The sequence below is a fragment of the Astyanax mexicanus genome, chromosome 12 (assembly GCF_023375975.1).
Source record: "Astyanax mexicanus isolate ESR-SI-001 chromosome 12, AstMex3_surface, whole genome shotgun sequence".
Classification (NCBI taxonomy): Eukaryota; Metazoa; Chordata; class Actinopteri; order Characiformes; family Acestrorhamphidae; genus Astyanax; species Astyanax mexicanus.
The window spans coordinates 20,389,810-20,407,520 of NC_064419.1; the positions used below are offsets into that span (position 1 = coordinate 20,389,810).

The following is a 17,711-nucleotide window of genomic DNA, read 5'->3' on the forward strand; positions in this document are numbered from 1 at the left end:
GTGAAATTTAATAGGGTGAGGAATGAGAAATATTCACTTTCACTTTCATACCTTCAGCGGGAGCTGGCAGCGCTGAAGCGTGAGAATCCTCCGGTTAGCCGCAATGCTAGGGGTTAGTGGCGAGCACTTTCTAGACCAGGACTATGTGAAGGAGAGGGGTTTGAGTCAGGAGCATTAGCGCCGGATAAATAAGCTGCAGTCCGACGCTTTTTTCCTCCGTTTTTTATTTTTCCTCTGATCAGCTGAGATGTACAGACCGTCCGAATGGGTAACGTTACTATGAGAGCAGCAGCTGTACGAGCCGCACGGAACGAGAACACCGCGCTCACCCAGCAGAGCAGCGAGAGGTACCGTTACCGAGAGTCTAGATAAAATGACAATTTAAAGAGAACATAGCTAGCGTTAGCTACTTAGCTAGCTATCTTATTATAGCTAGCCAACGCTAGCTAACACTAACTAGATGAAGCTAAGTACCCAGTAAGCTTTCTAACTTCTAAACTGAACGGTTTATCAACCAAACAGTGCCTTGGTGTTTCAATATCCACTTAAATCATGTTCGTTTCATTCAGTCTTAATGAACTCTGGACTTTACATGTTAAATAGCTAAATGTATATAAAATAGCTGGTTAACGGGATGGTAGTACCTGCTTTGGACGCGCTGCAGGGTTCTGCACGGCTCCACGTAGAGAGAATAAACACTCCCAAAACCCCTTGCTCTCAGAAAAGCATCTGAAAAGTCCTGCTCAGGTTTATACAGGAAAGATCTCTGAGCAAATGCTCCATGTTAGCCTAGTTCAGCTTCATCTTCATCCATAACCTCCACAAACAATAAGCGCTTTTCCTCTAGCTATATGCCTGGGATCTTAAACCAACCAACCTCGTGACGTCACCAGCGCTGCACGGGCAACATGGCGGCGCCCTAGCTCAAACGTAACAAAAATAAATATATTATAATTTAGTGTGTAAACATTTTATATAAAAAAATCCCCCCCAAATAAATTCCATTATATATAATCCCTTAGAAAACTTGTACAAACTGAAATGTTTCATGTCCCCTTTAACAGTATATTTATTGGCTCTAATCAGGAGTCTTCTGAGGGGATAATGCGCAATTGCGGTGCTTATTTGACGCGTCTAAACGCGCAGTGATTTTCCTATCCTGAAATCTGATTGGTGAGAGAGAGAGAAACTGACCAATGAGCGGAGAGGAAGAGAGTAAACAGTAGCAGCTGGCCGCGGGGTGATCACATGATCTAGTGGATCTTCCCCATTCAGGAGTACCAGACTCTGCAGTTCTGCTCTTCTGATCTTTTCCTATGTTTCTCTCTCTGTGCAGAGTTTAAACTCGTTCAACCGGGTTACAGGGAGTCGTGCTCTGCAGGGACAGGACTGCGGGAGTCGAGCAGGTTTCTTCTGGATCATCACTGAACAGGTACAGCCCTACAGTCCAGAGTTTTATTAGTGTATCTATGAGTACAGAGACAGGGGTATATTAGCACGTAAGAGCTGGTGATCTGATATAAAGTGGCTTGTTTTGATTATCTGTTTCTGTATCTCTGAATATCATTTTAATAGGCTATGTTGTGCTGGATTTGGTTAAAGGTATTCTGGTTTGTGTATGTACTGAAAGTGCTGAGCTGAGAAGTAGTAGAAGGTTATAGATTTACTCCTGAACAGGTTCATTAGAAGTGAGACACACTAATGTACAGCATTTAGCCTCTAATGCTATTTGCTTAGCATTAGGGGAAGCTGAAAGCACCCATTAGCAAGAGCACACATTTTCTGTGTGCTGAGGTTTTTTTGTGTAATGGAAAAATCCCTAAAACAGTGTGTTTTACATGCTCCTCAGGGAGTAGGCTTCTGGGTGTATTATAAGAATTTAGCTTTTATTTTATCCCTAAACCTTAAGCTAAAAAGATAAAATTTGCATTTTTATTCATTCATGAAAACAGCTGCAATAATATAAATAATAGTTGTGTTTAATTATTAGGTATTACAACCAATTATTACATCCCCAAATCAGGAAAAAGGACAGCAAATAAATAAGAAAATCCAAAGTAATAATAATAATAATAATAATAGTAATAATAATTATAGTAAAAACTAGAGGTGTGCCAAAAAATCGATTCACATAAGAATCTTGATTCTCATTTACTACGATTCAGAATCGATTTAAAATGTCCCAAAATCGATTCTGAGGGGCGGGTTTTAGACTGATTTTGGGCTGGGTATTTTTGTTGGACCTGGCAACCCTGGGGATAGGGCTTGTCCCTTCAAACGGAGATCTTCCAGACACACACAGAGCGTAGGTGTTTGAGAATCACCGGTAAGATGGCAGAACAAGCACTATATTACCTTAGATTAACGTGTAGTTTCAATGTTTTATGGCAGAATGCTTCATAACAAGCATAAAAAAGATCGCTAGTAGTTAGTTTCAGTAACTGTTAGCTAGCTAACTAGCTAACTTTCCAGTTCCACCTTAAATAACGCTACAGGTGGCAGCGGGCTGCAGCATTTAAGGCGGAACGGAAAAATAACAATAAGCTAATCAGAGCTAATTTCAGCTCCTCATCACAGAGGAATTAAGGAATGGACAATATGAATTAATTTCTCCACCTCCTGCCCCCTTTCTGAAGAAATACAACGACCTTAAAGTTAACTAGTTAATCAGCAGCTGCTCCTGAACTTTAGCGCTTCACTGCTATCATCACATCAGCCCAGCAGCGTCACCTACACACCACCGCTAGTAGCCTGGTAATAAAGCAGTGTTATTTATTATTTATTTATTGTTCATTAACGTCATTGTGATATCCCAGTGATTTCTCTGTCACTGAGGACCCACATTCCTGCACATTTTATTGTTTTTGTAACACATTACTTGCTCCAGGACCAGTGTATATTATGGAGGGTTTTTTTTCAATAAGATTCATAAGCCAGAAGCAGAAATTTTTATAATTCAAATCGTTTTGAATCAAAAATCGATTTTGAATCGAATCGTGGCCCCCAAAATCGGAATCGAATCGAATCGTGAGATAGTAAACGATTCCCACCCCTAGTAAAAACTTACTTTTACTTTTATTGTTATTTCATTGCAGACACTATATCAATTTCTGTTTCATGCTTTTGTAATTTATTAATATACATCCGTTCATGCATTTCAGGCTTGCAACACATTCAATTCACAGCAATTTAGAGCCAGTAATAAGTCAAAAAATAGATTAAAAAAATAGATTTGCAACCAGAGATACTACAGCTTATATATGCTGAATACAGGCAATACATTACTTTTGCAAACATTTGATAAGCACTGCAACACACAAAAACATTGCATCCACAAATGTCAGTTAAAACTTCACGTGCAAAACAAAAGCCTTATGTCAGTATCAGCCTGTGATATCTGGCTCTAGTATCTTGTGATCTCTCGAATATCTGGACCAAGAAAAGCTGTTTCCCTTTTATTTTCTTTGTGTCAGGGTTCTGACACAGCATTACCGTACTGTGCTCCGCTTTATTACTTCCGTTTCAGCTGACCAGAAACTAAAATCCTTACTCATCAGATTGTGTGGCACTGATGTCCACATCATGTTGTTGCCCAACTACAGCTGTATTTCCTTCTTCACTTAGAGCTTTTGTGCCTGGTTTAATTTTTGTCAGAATGACCTTTAACATGTTTTTGTGGATTTTCTTTTTCTGCTCGTATTTAATACCATTGCTTAAAAAAATCATCAATTTTTTACTTCAAAATTTGAACACACAAACTGTCCCTTACACTGTGTCAAAAAATTCTTGATGAATAGACCAATAGAAATTCTCCAGAATGAGCTGAAATAAACTTTTTACATTGACTTCTATTGAAAAGGTATGAAGGTTTTCTCTCTCTCCTAAGAAGTTGCAGTTTAGGAGATACATGTTTTCACTGGACAGCAACAATATATTAATAAAGAGGAATGTGACTGTATTGGTTACATGCAAAAAGTGTAGATTTTTAATTTAGTAAGTATTAAGGTTTAAGAATGTTTGCTGCATTTACAAAGTGCACATCACTCCATGCTGCTATGTGATTTGATTGCATCATCAAAAATGCCTTTGTTTGGTAAAAAATTATACAGCCTTTTCACTTAATTTGAAACTATTTTTGTTTTCATTTTTATTTTATTTTCTCCCAAGTTTACAAGGCCAGTTACCCAACCCACTCATGAGAATCCCCCCTATCACTAATAACGCCCAACACCAGTAGGGTGAAGACTAGCACATGCCTTCTCCAATACATTTTCGAACTGTTGCTGATGCAGCTCTCGGAGGAAAGCGCAGTGATTCCATTCCGATACATCAGCTCACAGATGCTTTGTGCTGCAGACATCACCCCGGAGTGATGTGGGGAGAGAGCGCCATCTACCTACCCAGAGCAAGCAAGGCCATTTGTGCTCTCTCAGGGCTCCGGCAGCTGATTGTAAACTACATGAATGGGATTGGAACCAGCAACCTCCCGATCATAGTGGCAGCGCTTTACACTGCTGGACCACTTCTTTGAATTTTGAGTCATTTAATTGCTGAATAATCAGTGTATCTGTATTGGTCCATACAAATACAACTTTTCTTGATTCTAAATGTAATCAGTCATTTATGAGGATGCTATAATATTAAGTAATTTAAAAACAGTATGGGTGACCTAGAATTACATTAGTTTGTAACTTTATCCCTCCTGTGCAAAATAAAAAAGCTAATACACTAGTGCATTTGATCTCAATTACAAATAATACACATTCATTTTAAGTAACGTTTGATATGCCATTCTTTGCTACTAGTCAAATGCTTCTAAACCAGGGACTGTAATACAGTAAAAAAAGTCATCCATATAGCTCATCGTCTCTCTAAAGTTGCCATCACAGGTCTACTGTCTCTGATGGCTGGTTGCAGTATGATGTGTCACTCGATCCATTTCCATATGTTAATAGTGTAATTAATAATACAGAGCTGCTCTGTCTTTCTAACCCTCTGGTTTGTTGTTTAAAGGGCCAGTCATGGCAGAGTTGTTGGAGCAGTATCGCAAAAGAATACGGACTGAGTTGGACAGAGTTGTGGACTTCTGGCTGAAGTTTTCTCATGATGAGCAATATGGGTAAACTCATTTAATACTATAAATATTAAACAATGTGGATGTTTGAAGTTGAAATGTAGACATTAATAACTACTTTCCAATTAAAATTTGGGAGAAATCAGTTATTCTTTTTTATTTCTTAGCCCAAACTCCTGCATGGAATGCTTTTTTAATTTCTTTTTGCTATTTGGGCTAATTGGCATCTGATTTTACATGATGTAGTTTCTAAGGAAAATTATGTCCACAGATGAGGACTTTAGTTTTATATTTCAATAGAACGCAATGAAGTGCAAAACAAAAGTAGAAACAACAATTGTGCCCCTTTGAGCAATATGTCTAATTTGAAGTGCTGCTTCAACACGAAGACATAACAAAGTAAAAAACATAAACATTTACTATATTTATGTTTTATTTAAATTTCTGTCCACATTTGAATCTGTAACTTGTTAAACTATTCTGCCACCAGTAGCTGACAGTATAATTGTAAAGCAACATTTTATGTTGTAGTCTAGACAACCCAAAATGTGATGTCCACACATGTAGATCCAGGTCGTAGGAGGTTGAATATAAAATATATAATTCATCTTTAATTCTGAAAGACACGTCATAAAATAACTTACACTAGTTATGAAAATATCCAGTTCCAATCAAAATAGAAAAAAATAAGCATTTTTCTGTTGAATTACTTTTAATTTATAATAATTTACCTTAACCTAATTGGCCCAGAAAGTCAATAGAATCAGAGGTACTAATGTTGTTGCATTTGCCAACAGAGAGAAATGTTTCACAGTGTATTATTCATTAGTAACTCCAAAACCTGAAGCAGAATAAAGCATCACAGCTGTAAGCCACCTCTAAGTGACTCACTATTCACTAAGTAAAAGAAAGATGGAAAGAGTGGAATAAGTAATAAGTTTAACCTCACTTACAAGATAACACCTTATAAATTAAACACGCATGGGCATTCCAAAGCTGTCGTCTGAGGTAAATTTTTAGTCATAAAGCCTAGTTATGATATTTGTCTGCTTTTCTCTTGTAGTGGCTTTTTTACCTGCATTGGAAAAGATGGGAAGATCTATGATGAACTTAAATATGTGTGGCTACAGGGCAGACAGGTAAGAGTTTTCACATTATTTTAATGTAATAAAGTGAAACTGAAAAGATAAATATATTAATAGTTAAAGTTTGTGTTGTAAAGTTCTATAACTGTTGCTGCAGGTATGGATGTACTGCCGACTTTACCGCACAGTTGAGAGGTTTCAGCGCCCCGAGATCCTTGAAGCTGCCAAATCAGGTCTGTGGTTTCAGAGATAATTGTACTGTCTGTTTAGTAGGCCATTAGCATCATTTTTAATGCATCAGCAGCTGCATCATTAGAGAGAGCAAGGCTTCTGTTGATGATCGCTGTGTCTTCACCACGGATTGAGCGTGGATGGATGATTGTGATGTTTATGCAAGTAAAATTTAGGGTTGTATAATATTTAGTTGTCCTGCAAAACAGATATTATCTAAAATAATTGCATCCAGAATTGACTGATATGCATCAGTATGTGGACAAACATTGTCCTGTTGGAATAACAGAAAAGAATCTGTATGTGTGTGTTCAGAAAAGGTAGAGCCACTGACTGCAGGACCTCATTGATGTAATGTTTGGCTTTTACAGCACCTGTTGTGAAGACCAAAGGTGATCTGTGCCTTCACACAGGGCACTGTCAGATCTCATTTAGCCTTCCTTACAAGCACTTTGACAGCCCAATGTTAAATAATGAAGCAATTTTCATCATTTTTCACAAGGAGTCAATAATCCAATAATCCATGTCATGACCTTCATAATAATAAATAACACATTTTCCTTTTGTAACAAGCAGCCAAATTCATTATTTATTTATTTATTTTTTATAAAATTGACCTTGTTAAATGCTTGTGCAGTCTCTTGTCATCTCAAGAGTTGACTACTGCAACTCTCTACTGGCTGGTCTTTCGCTACGAACAAAAACCCTGAAACTAATTCAGAATTAGCGGCAGCATAACTCGTCTTTAATCTTTCGAAGTTCAGTCATGTGACTTTTTGCTCTGTTCCCTCCACTGGCTTTCTGTGGCCGCCCTCATTAAATTCAAAACCCTGACTCTGGCTCACAAGGCCAAGAACTGACCAGCTCCTTCCTTCCTACCACCATCCCTCAAAACCCACAGAAAACAAACATCCCAACTCTTCTCTGTGCTGCACCAAGGTGGTGGAACAAATTTCCACTGGGTGTAAAAACAGCTAGTCACTCACGGTCTTCAAACATCGACTGAAGACTCATCTTTAACCTCTTAATGCGCCCTTATATGGCTTTTATTCTTATAAAGTTTCCAGTCCTTTGGAGGAAGAAAAGACTATCCCAGGAGCAGATCACTACTATTACCAATGAAAGAGAGCAGTTTATAATTTTACATTCTGAATCTAAACATTTATAGCAAAATATAGAGCTGCAAAAACACTTCGTACATATGAATATTTTATTTTATGGATCTGAAAATAAAAAATAAAAATAAAAAATCTGAAAAGCGCCTAAAATTTGTCCAGTTTTTTTTTCTTCCATATTTTGACTATTACATGTTCATTTAAAAAAAATGTAAGTGTTTTCAATTAATTATGTAAAGGCTTCAAAGTAATAATAATTCATAAAATTGCCTCTGAATTATTTAATATTAGAGTGAAAAACCTTAAGATTTGAGTATGTTCATTTCAATTTCAGGAGGAAATTGGTACAATTAGGCTCTGAGTTTAAGAGGTTAAAAAAGTAAATAAATAAATAATTACAAAAATTATAGTGTGGATATTCTAGCTATGGATATTTTGAAGTAAACAAGCACTGTTGTAAGTTGCTCTGGATAAAGGCGTCTGATAAATACAATAAATGTAAATGTAAATTTGTGTTTTTGCACATTGGGATGATCATGTTAAATTAATATTTTGTGCAGCTCTTGTTTAAATTAAGGTTAAGTGAAAATAATATTTCTGAAGTTTTTGACTGGTTTTTGGTTCAGGTGGAGCATTCCTTCAGCGATTCGCTCGAGTCCAGTCGTCAGGTGGTCCTGGGAAATGTGCGTTCTGTCTGACGAGAGACGGGCGTCCGATGAAGGTTCAGAGGACCATCTTCAGCGAGTGTTTCTACGTGATGGCCATGGACGAGCTATCTAGGGTCACTGGAGAAAAAAGCATGCAGGTGATGAATTGAAATGTTATATTGTTTCTAATGCTGTAGGATACAGTGGAGTAAAAATGATATATTTTTTTATTTACAACACCCTACATCTACTACTCCAACCTGTATAACTTTTAAAAAGGTATTTTTAGCAAAATGCTTCTCTTAAAACTATAAACAGTTGGTGTCAATCACCAGCACAACAATTCTGACTCAGCCCAAAGTTTCTTTACAGCTGCATTTTTTTTTTTAACCCACTTTCGCTTTGTTTGTATTTTATGAGTGTAAGCAGACCGTTTTTTGTAGTGGAGCGCACAGAGGGTTACATTATGCAAATAAGCTCTCTGATGTTTTTTATCACAGTGTATTTTGCTGTGGGCTGATAACACTAGGTTCTCTTTCTTCATCTTTTACCTTTTTTGAAAAAAAAAGTAGTTTGTCAGTATCATTGCAGGTTAAACTGAAGTATTTTTCACTGAACAGTTTTATTAGGTTTATTTCTGTGTGGCTCACTAATAAAGTTAACTTGTCACTGTTTACTAAATGTAGTACATACAGTGATCTCAGGCACACCTATAGATACATCTAAAAAAGATGCATAGATGCATTGATGCATTGAAATTGGTACTTTTAACAGTGTGGGCCGTGTGCCAAGTCCTGCTGGAAAATAAAATCCCCATTATCCGCAAAAGTTGTCAGCAAAGGGTGGGCATGAAGTGCTGTAAGATTTTTTTGGGAAAACACTGCACTGACTTGGACTTGATATAACAGTGGATTGTGATTGTAGAAACTTCACACTAGACCTCAAGCAGTTTGGACTGTGTGTCTCTCCACTCTTCCTTCAGACTCTGATCCCTTGATTTCCAAATGAAATGTAAAATTTACTGATGGTCAATGATGGTTAGGAGAGCCATGTCATCTGCTGGTTTGATCCACTGTGTTTTATCCAGTCAGTGCCGTGTTTTCCCAGAAAATCTTACAGCATTGCTTCCCTCTGCTGAGGGAACTTTTATGGAGATAAAGATTTCATTTTCCAGCAGAACTTGGCACGCTGCCCACACTGCCAAAAGTACCAATTGGTCTTATATAATATTCTAATTTTCTGAGGGTGTAAACCATAATCGTCAACAAATAAAAGAAAAAAACGTTTGAAATAGATCACTCTGTCTGTAATAAATTTATATATTAAATGAGTTTCATCTGTGTGTTTCTGATAGGCTGATGCAGAGAGTATGATGGATCAGTTGGTGCTTTGGGTCCGGGTCGACTCTTCAGGTCTGGGTCGGCCTCAGCTGACTGGTGATTCACCTGTGAATAGCATGGCGGTTCCCATGATGCTCCTGTGCCTTGTGGATCAGCTGACAGAGGGCAGGGAAGATCTGACAGACAAATACAGAGATCTAGGAGACTGGTGCGTCAAACAGATACTGCAACATGTACAGGTAGGTGAACACTGTTGATTTGACTGTTGATGGCAAATGAAAAAAAAATAGTTTAACAGTTTAACAGCAAAAGAAATACAGCTCATCATAAAGGAGTACACCACCTTTTAAAGGTAAGTTTTTAATGAGTATCTTACTGAACACAAGAACCATTTAAAACATTTTGAAATATTGTATTCCATAGAACTTTTGTTTTAACCCATAACATGGAAGTAAGGTTAATAATTTCGTTATATTTGCCAGTGACTGTAAATTTGCATAAAATGCACTGAATTTGCAAATAAGATGTTTACATTTACACTGTAGTAAAAAAGACTAGGAAAGACATCTCTCTTTCTTTTTTTTGTCAGAGAGATGGAAAGGCCATTCTTGAAAATGTTTCACCGGATGGAAAGGAACTGCCTGGTTGCCAAGGACGACTGCAGAACCCAGGTACTGAATTACTTTACATCAAACCTGCACAATATATAATTTCAGCTTTGTCATTGCAATGTGGGCATGTGCAGTAGTCACCTTGCAGGATGTGCAATATCATTAATAAAATCTTGCATCTTTTTGCTGGTTCAGAAGGAAAATTTACACGGCACTAGTTGTGGCTGGTTTTCCGTCTATACAAATGCAGTAGATTAAGCATCAGAAAAAAATTCTGAATGAATTCTGCATCTTCATATGTTTTAAAAGACATGTACAGAGTTTTTCATTGGATGTCAACATTTTTACATGACTATATTTAGCCTGAACTGAAATGTGCTCTTTAGAGACTGTACACACTGTACCGTGGCCGCCTCTCAAAGCAAAGTCAGTTGTAACACTGTCTGATTTTTAAAGGTCATGCTCTGGAGGCTGGCTGGTTCCTTCTGCAGTACGCAAAGGCCCAAGGTGACTCAGATCTGCAGAAGCTAGCCGTGGAGAAGTTCATGGAGGTCCCGTTCCTCACAGGCTGGGATGGAGAGCATGGCGGACTCTTCTACTTCCTAGACGTAGATGGACACTGTCCCACTCAGGTTAGAATGACAAACCAAGTCATTTTTATCGTTTGTTAAAAAGCCACTTGCAGTTTTGGACATGTGACTAGCATGCATGGCTTATTGTTAACACTTTCATAAAGGAAACTTAATGTTTTGTTCTTATTTTTATTTTTCTACACTGTAGATGATTATTAAAGACATGAAAACTATGAAGAAACACATATATAATTATTAAGTAAACCAACAAAGTGTTAAACAAGCCAAAATATGTTTCATACTGTAGATTCTTTAACAAAGCACTTTTTGCTTTAATGCCAATTTTGCCAACTTTTGGTATTATTCTCTGTCTGTTTTACGAAGTAGAAACTGGAATAGTTCTCCAGCTGTCTTAAAAGAGTTCTAGAGGTGTTAAGCTCCTGTTAACTGCTTTTCTTTCACTCTGCGCTCCAACTCGTCCCGAACCACCTGGGTTGGGTTTTATATCAGGTGTTTTGTTTTTTGTCTACTACCTAACTGAACATGTTCCTGTTCATAATACAAATATTAATGAGCATGTGTGTCCAAACTTTTCACTGGTACTGCAATATTCAAATATTCAATAAAAAAATAAATGGAGTGGACTGGTAGGTCTTACCCAGAACTGTGGGAAGTAGGGGTTCTGGGGTTGCTGCAGCACTAGTTATTGGCATGAGTATGAATTGAAAATACCTGTAACATAAAAAATAAATAGACAAAACAAGCAAACATTCTATTTTTATTAATGATTATTCTTGGTGACAATTTGCTTATCCAAATGTTCACTACATAGCTGCTTTATACTTCAGATCCCACTGTTCTGATTGAATAAAACATTTATTAGCTCTGCATGTGATTGTGTGAGAACACTAAAATATTATATATTATTAGAAAATAATGTATTGTATATGTGTGTATTGTATTATTTTATTATACTAAAATAAGTTTTCTTTAAAAAATGATAAAAAAAAATGCAGTACATCACCTAGCTCACTGTATCACATTATATTAAAATATATTGAATCGTAGATATACAGCTCTGGAAAAAAAAAAATAAGAGACCGCTTATAAATTATGAGTTTTTTTTTTATTTGACCAAATTGAATACCTCTGGAATATAATCAAGACGAAGATGGATGATCACAAGCCATCAAACCAAACTGAACTGCTTGAATTGTTGCACCAGGAGTAAAGGCATAAAGTTATCCAAAAGCAGTGTGTTTCTCATTTTCTGCATATAAATGCTCTAAATGACTATATTTTTATTTGGAATTTGGGAGAAATGTTGACTGTAGTTTATAAAATAAAACAACAATGTTCATTTTACTCAAACATATGCCTATAAATAGCAAAAGAAAAGAAACTGATTCAGAAACTTAAATTAAAACTTATTTTCCAGAGCTATATTACTTTTTTCCATTTAACATGTACTACACTCTTGTGTCGTGTGCAGCTGGAGTGGAACATGAAGCTGTGGTGGCCGCACTGCGAGGCTCTCATCTCCTATCTAATGGCCTACAGTCACTTCAGAGATCCTGCAATGCTGAACAGGTTCACACAGGTCTATGACTACACCTTCAATCACGTGAGTATACAAAACATTATTTTCCTATGATGTTTAGCCTGTAAATCTTCTGCAGCAATATTTTCCCCTCTCACTTTGGTTTGATGGATAATGGTATCTAAAGGTTCACAGCACATGTAGCTGTGATGAACGTTTATGGGTGGTAGTTTGAGTGGTAGTTTATGATTGTGGCTGTTTGCTTTTGTGTCTGTCTCAGTTTCCTGATGAAGAGCATGGGGAGTGGTTTGGATATCTGAGGCAGCAGGGCGAGGTGGTGCTGGACTTTAAAGGGGGACCTTTTAAAGGTAAGCTGATTACAACACATGAAAGTAAAGGTTAAACCAGGTTACAGTGTTTACAGGCTCACTGTGGCTCTTATAATGCTATGCCAGTCTTAACATGATGTTCTGACAACTATTCAGATGCTACCGTATTTTTCACACCATAAGGTGCCCCGGATTATAAAGCGCAATATCAATTAACGTCCGTTTTCTGGTCTATTTTCATACATAAGGCGCACTGAATTATAAGGCACCTTACAAGACAGCGCTACACGGAGGAACCCAGAGTGTTGCAGTGAATCAGAGCAAGATTAGTTAGTGGTTTGTTCGATGTAGCTTGTTTAACACGGTAAACACGCAGACTACAGTCTGATATATACTCGCCTCTAAAAGGTGAAAACGCTAGCCCTTAGAGTGGTTAGCGGCTAATGCTAAAGCTGCTCCAGCAGTGCTAGCCAGGGTTAGCAGCAGGCTACAGGCCAATAACAGCGAAAGGGCTAGCATTTAGCGTAGTTAGCGTCTAATGCTAATACTGCTCCAGTCTCAGTGCTGGAGAAACTAAAACTCCTGTATAACAAAGCGGAGTGCTTTTACTGCTCCTTACAACCTGACTGGTAAAATTCATACATAAGGTGCACTGGATTTTAAAGGATTTTTAGTGGCATTTTAGTCCAAAAAAATAAGGTTTATAATAATATTCAGTAAACACAAGTTCATACACATGAACTTTTTTTACTGGTAATATATTATGTGGACATATTCCAGGCCTAAATAGGCCTGGGTGTCTTTCATATATACACAGATAAGTCTTAATATTATATTAACACTGTCTGAAATTGAGTAGGTCCTTCTCCTATAGCCACAACAGATATATATGTGTATAATTTTAGACAGATAATGATCATTAGCCTGCATGTTCACACAATGCACACACACTCACACCCACCATCAGCCACAACATTTAACACCACTTCCATTTCCTCCAAACTGCAGACACACTGTCACTGTGCTGAATACTCTCAGACACATTTTCTCACTCACACTCTCTCTCTGTCTCACTCACACCCACACACACACCCACACACACACCAACAATCACACATGAACGCATGCACACAGGTGATGGCATGTTTGGAATTATAATACAGTAAAAAAAAAAAAAACAGGGAAATACCAGCATAAAAAAGTCATGATTTAAATTATTTTGGGGTGATTAATACAATATAACAGAAGACACCCTTAATAAAAATATCATTTACTTTTGACACTCTCATATACATTAATGATGCAAAAGGTTAATGGGTCTAAAACTGCCCTGGTTTGTGTAATTTTAAGCTAATTGGACACAAAAGTAAATTTGGCAGGTGTCCTAATGTGTGTATGTAGTGGGGCTGCAACTAAGGAATATTTTAATAATCGAATAATCGATTATTAGTAAACCTAACTGTCTTTGTACTAATGTTGTAATTGTATAAGGAACACACGACCTATACCATTATTCTAAATATTACATGTTTACATGAAGAATCAACCCGACAGTTACATTAATTTTATTATCATTATTTAATAATACAGCAGTATGTAATGTAGATATACACTTGAATGTGATTCTTATGCCAAGTTCAGACTACACGTGTAGTCTGATCCGGGCAGAATATGGCTTTAAAAAGATTAAGAGTAAGATATAAATGTAATAAAAATGAGACATGTCTTGTTTAACTAATCTTGTAGGCTCTTGTTACACTGAGTGAGAGAAAAAATAGAACTTAACTAAAACTAAAGCTCGTTTTGGAACTGCTGGTCGAGCTGCCACATTTGAGGTGGAAATAAAAAATGCTAACTTGTTCTTTAATGTGAGTGAGATATAACTTAGAATGAATCGCATCTTGTTTAACTACTCTAGCAGCTCTAGGAACACTGAGTGAGAGGAAAAAATAGAATTAACTACAAACTTACCTTCTTAACCCATGCCTCAAACATGCATACAGCTTAATAGAGCTTTACTGCATCGGTTAGCTCACTGCTAGTTTAATCGATTAGTTGTTGCAGTCCTAGTGTGTAGTGTATTCTAATATACTGAACATCTGTTTTAGCCTACTCCTAACGAACTGACCTGAAGAATTGTTTGTTGCAGTTCTATCATCAAGAAAACAGCCATTTTTATGTGACATTTTTAACGGCACTTAGGCTACATTCACATTACAAGACACATTGCTCAAATACGATTTTTGCTCAGATCGGTTCAAGTTCACCAATGTAAGTGATCTGTATCCGTGTGTAATGTGAACAAATCTGTTCCTAAAATGCCTTACATGCCCCTCACATTAATACCTGTATAAACATCACCTTCTTTACCAACAAAAAAATTACGCCATATTTGAGAGACGACTCGTAGCTTTATAAAGGGAAATGGATGCGTTTGTTAGCAGCTCATATGTGGAGCATCTTTTGCTGGAGTGGAGAGCAAACAGCTGGTCTGAAGTTCATGCTCAGGGCGAGGTGGTGAAAAAAGACCAGGTGGTTTGCTTTTGGTGTTTTTGCAGCTAGAGCTGCACAGCTGCACCAAGAGATGTGTGGGTACAAGAGAGAAGAACGTAGCGCATGAGTAAAAGTAAAAAGACACATGGATTCTAATTTGTCTGTTGTCCATGGATCGGATATGTATAAGATTTAGGACTACATATGAAAATGACTCAAATATGATTAGAAAAAAATCGGATTTGGCACAGCCTCGAAAGAAAAAAAAAAATCAGATCTGAGCCACATTGAGCAAAAAATCTGGTAATGTGAATGTAGCCTTAGTAAATGTTTCTCACACTCAGTAACTGTGGCTTATTGCTTTTTAATTATGTATTTAAATTTCAGGATTCTTCCATGTTCCTCGATGTCTCTATATGTGTGAGAAGATGCTGGATCATCTGCTTGCAAATGGAGACTGAAGATGTTACGAGTTGGTGGATGATACTCTGGAGCTATTCATCCCCTCACTCCCCTTTAAAATGCAAGCTTTGTATTTCTAAGTGCCAATAACTTTAAACTTTTGAATGTGATTGTGATTTGTCTTTGTGTTTATGAATACGAAAGGGATTAGATTTTTTTCATATATGATCATATACTGATTTCAAGCTCATACTGTGCAGTTGGGGTGATGTATGGGTTTAGAGGTGGGGCCGGAGGGAGAGCTGATTGACTGTGCTCATGGGCGTGGTAGTGGGGGGAAAAGTGGACCTGACTACACAGGGCCCGAGTAAAAAGAGGGGCCCATGAAAATCCACGTTCATTGTGTACTGGCATGGACAGGGGCCCACTGACATTGAGAGTGTACAGGGCCCAGAATTTGCTGCTACGCCCCTGACTGTGCTGCAGGAGCAGCAGTGTGCCTGTGATAGCGGTGGAACCCAAATGGTTGGATGTCAGCAGAGGGGAGGTATTATTGATTGACTGATCTGCATATTGTTATGTGTCTGCATACCAAAGTACACAGACAAATCTTTCTCACCTTTAGCACAGTTAAACCTGAGAGGGTCTGGTATGTTTTGTTAATTCAAAGGAACACATTTTAGCTATAAATGAAAAATATATTACCTTTAAGAAGACTTCTGGGGAGCTTTAGTGTGTAAGATGTTAAATGGTTCTTCAGCAGGAAGGAAAAGGCTGAGAAGAAATAAAAAATGAAGATGCCTGAAGAATTTTCAATAAGAGCACTACATCTTAAATCCAAACTACATCTTAACCAGTCATTTAACACTACACTTGCTGTTCTAGCTTTTGTCAGCATCTTAACATTAGCAGTAATATAATCTAACTGGTCCAGCAGTCTAAAGCGCTGCCACTAGGATCGGGAGATCGCTGGTTCGAATCCCAGTCATGCAGCTTGCCAACAGCTGCCAGAGTCCTTAGAGAGCACAATTGGCCTTGCTCTCTCTGGGTGGATAGATGGCGCTCTTTCCCCTTATTACTCCAAGGCTAACGCCAATCAGCTGCAATTCATTATATTAAAGTATCTGAGATAGTATGTGCTGCTTAGTGCCTTTATCTATATAAGATTTTTACTGTAAGCAATACTAACAAACAAGCCATCATTCAATACCATCAGGTCTTTTAAACTGATCCAGAACTTGGGAAGTCTCAATTTATTATAAATCATCCATGGCACTCCTCAAAAATATTCTGATAACTGGCTTCAAATCCCAGATGCTGGCCAATAAAGCCAAAAAGACACCAAAATCTTTATCTGAATTGCAGTTGTCAAATTAATGAGCCACCAAGTGTTTCAAATATGGCTCAACTTGACCTGCCAACGTTCCACACATCTGAACTTTTCCCTGTCCTGGAACCTGGAAGTGGTGAAATGAACTTTCCATGGGTGTCTAAAGAGTTATTTCTATTTAAAACAAAACTGAAGACAAGAGCACAAAAGTCAGCACTTATAATCCAACACTAATTGAAAGGCTTAAAATTGCACTTAAATGTCGTACGTTTGATGGCTCTGGCGTTCATCTACAGGGTAGCATTGTGTTTCTGTTCTTCTGCTTTTGACCGTGTTAACATTGTATTAAAATTTCCTGATGAATGGACCAATAGAAACACTCCAAAATGACACTGAATAAAATATTTTTACATTAACTTCCACTGAATATAAAGCCTGTTTTTTCATTTTCCAGTACAGCTGCCAATTTAGAAATACGAGGGTTTGGTTTACACAGCTAGTACTAGTGGTCCAAATCCATTTTTTTTTGCATCATATGTGACGTTCACACACACACACACAGAGACTATTAACAGCTTTAGAGAAGGTTTAAAGTAGAGATCCCATTTAAAGCACAAGCATCCAGCCTGATTTTCCAAGCTGATTATTGAATATGAATAATTTTACCCCAGAGAGATCCTGCTTTAAGCCCCACACAGTACACATGCTGATGTTCCTTACTTAGATTTTTTTTTTTGATAGTTACAAAAATACATTAATAGCAAAAGTTTTGGCCTGCTGAGCCGTCTGCGTCTTTGATCATATGGACAAGTGTATTTTTTTGAGCTGATTTGTGTTTTTCTAGCATATACATAAATGATCAGAAAAAGGAATCTGCAAGTGCCTTTGTGTCCAGAATTAAAAATAATTAATGTAAATGCTACTTTAATCTGTTTGTTGTTA

General features: G+C 37.4%; 1 protein-coding gene across 1 annotated transcript; it reads left to right on the plus strand.

Annotated features, from left to right (window-relative positions):
• The first annotated feature begins 1,238 nt into the window (after positions 1 to 1,238).
• On the plus strand, positions 1,239 to 17,178 carry LOC103039529 (renin binding protein). The gene is made up of 11 exons (XM_022670650.2): positions 1,239 to 1,432; positions 5,014 to 5,119; positions 6,138 to 6,213; positions 6,317 to 6,392; positions 8,132 to 8,310; positions 9,507 to 9,731; positions 10,082 to 10,163; positions 10,560 to 10,735; positions 12,168 to 12,299; positions 12,496 to 12,583; positions 15,425 to 17,178. Exons 2-11 carry the CDS (start codon positions 5,022 to 5,024, stop codon positions 15,496 to 15,498), a joined length of 1,206 nt encoding a protein of 401 aa, XP_022526371.1. The 5' UTR covers positions 1,239 to 1,432; positions 5,014 to 5,021; the 3' UTR covers positions 15,499 to 17,178.
• Positions 17,179 to 17,711: the final 533 nt, after the last annotated feature.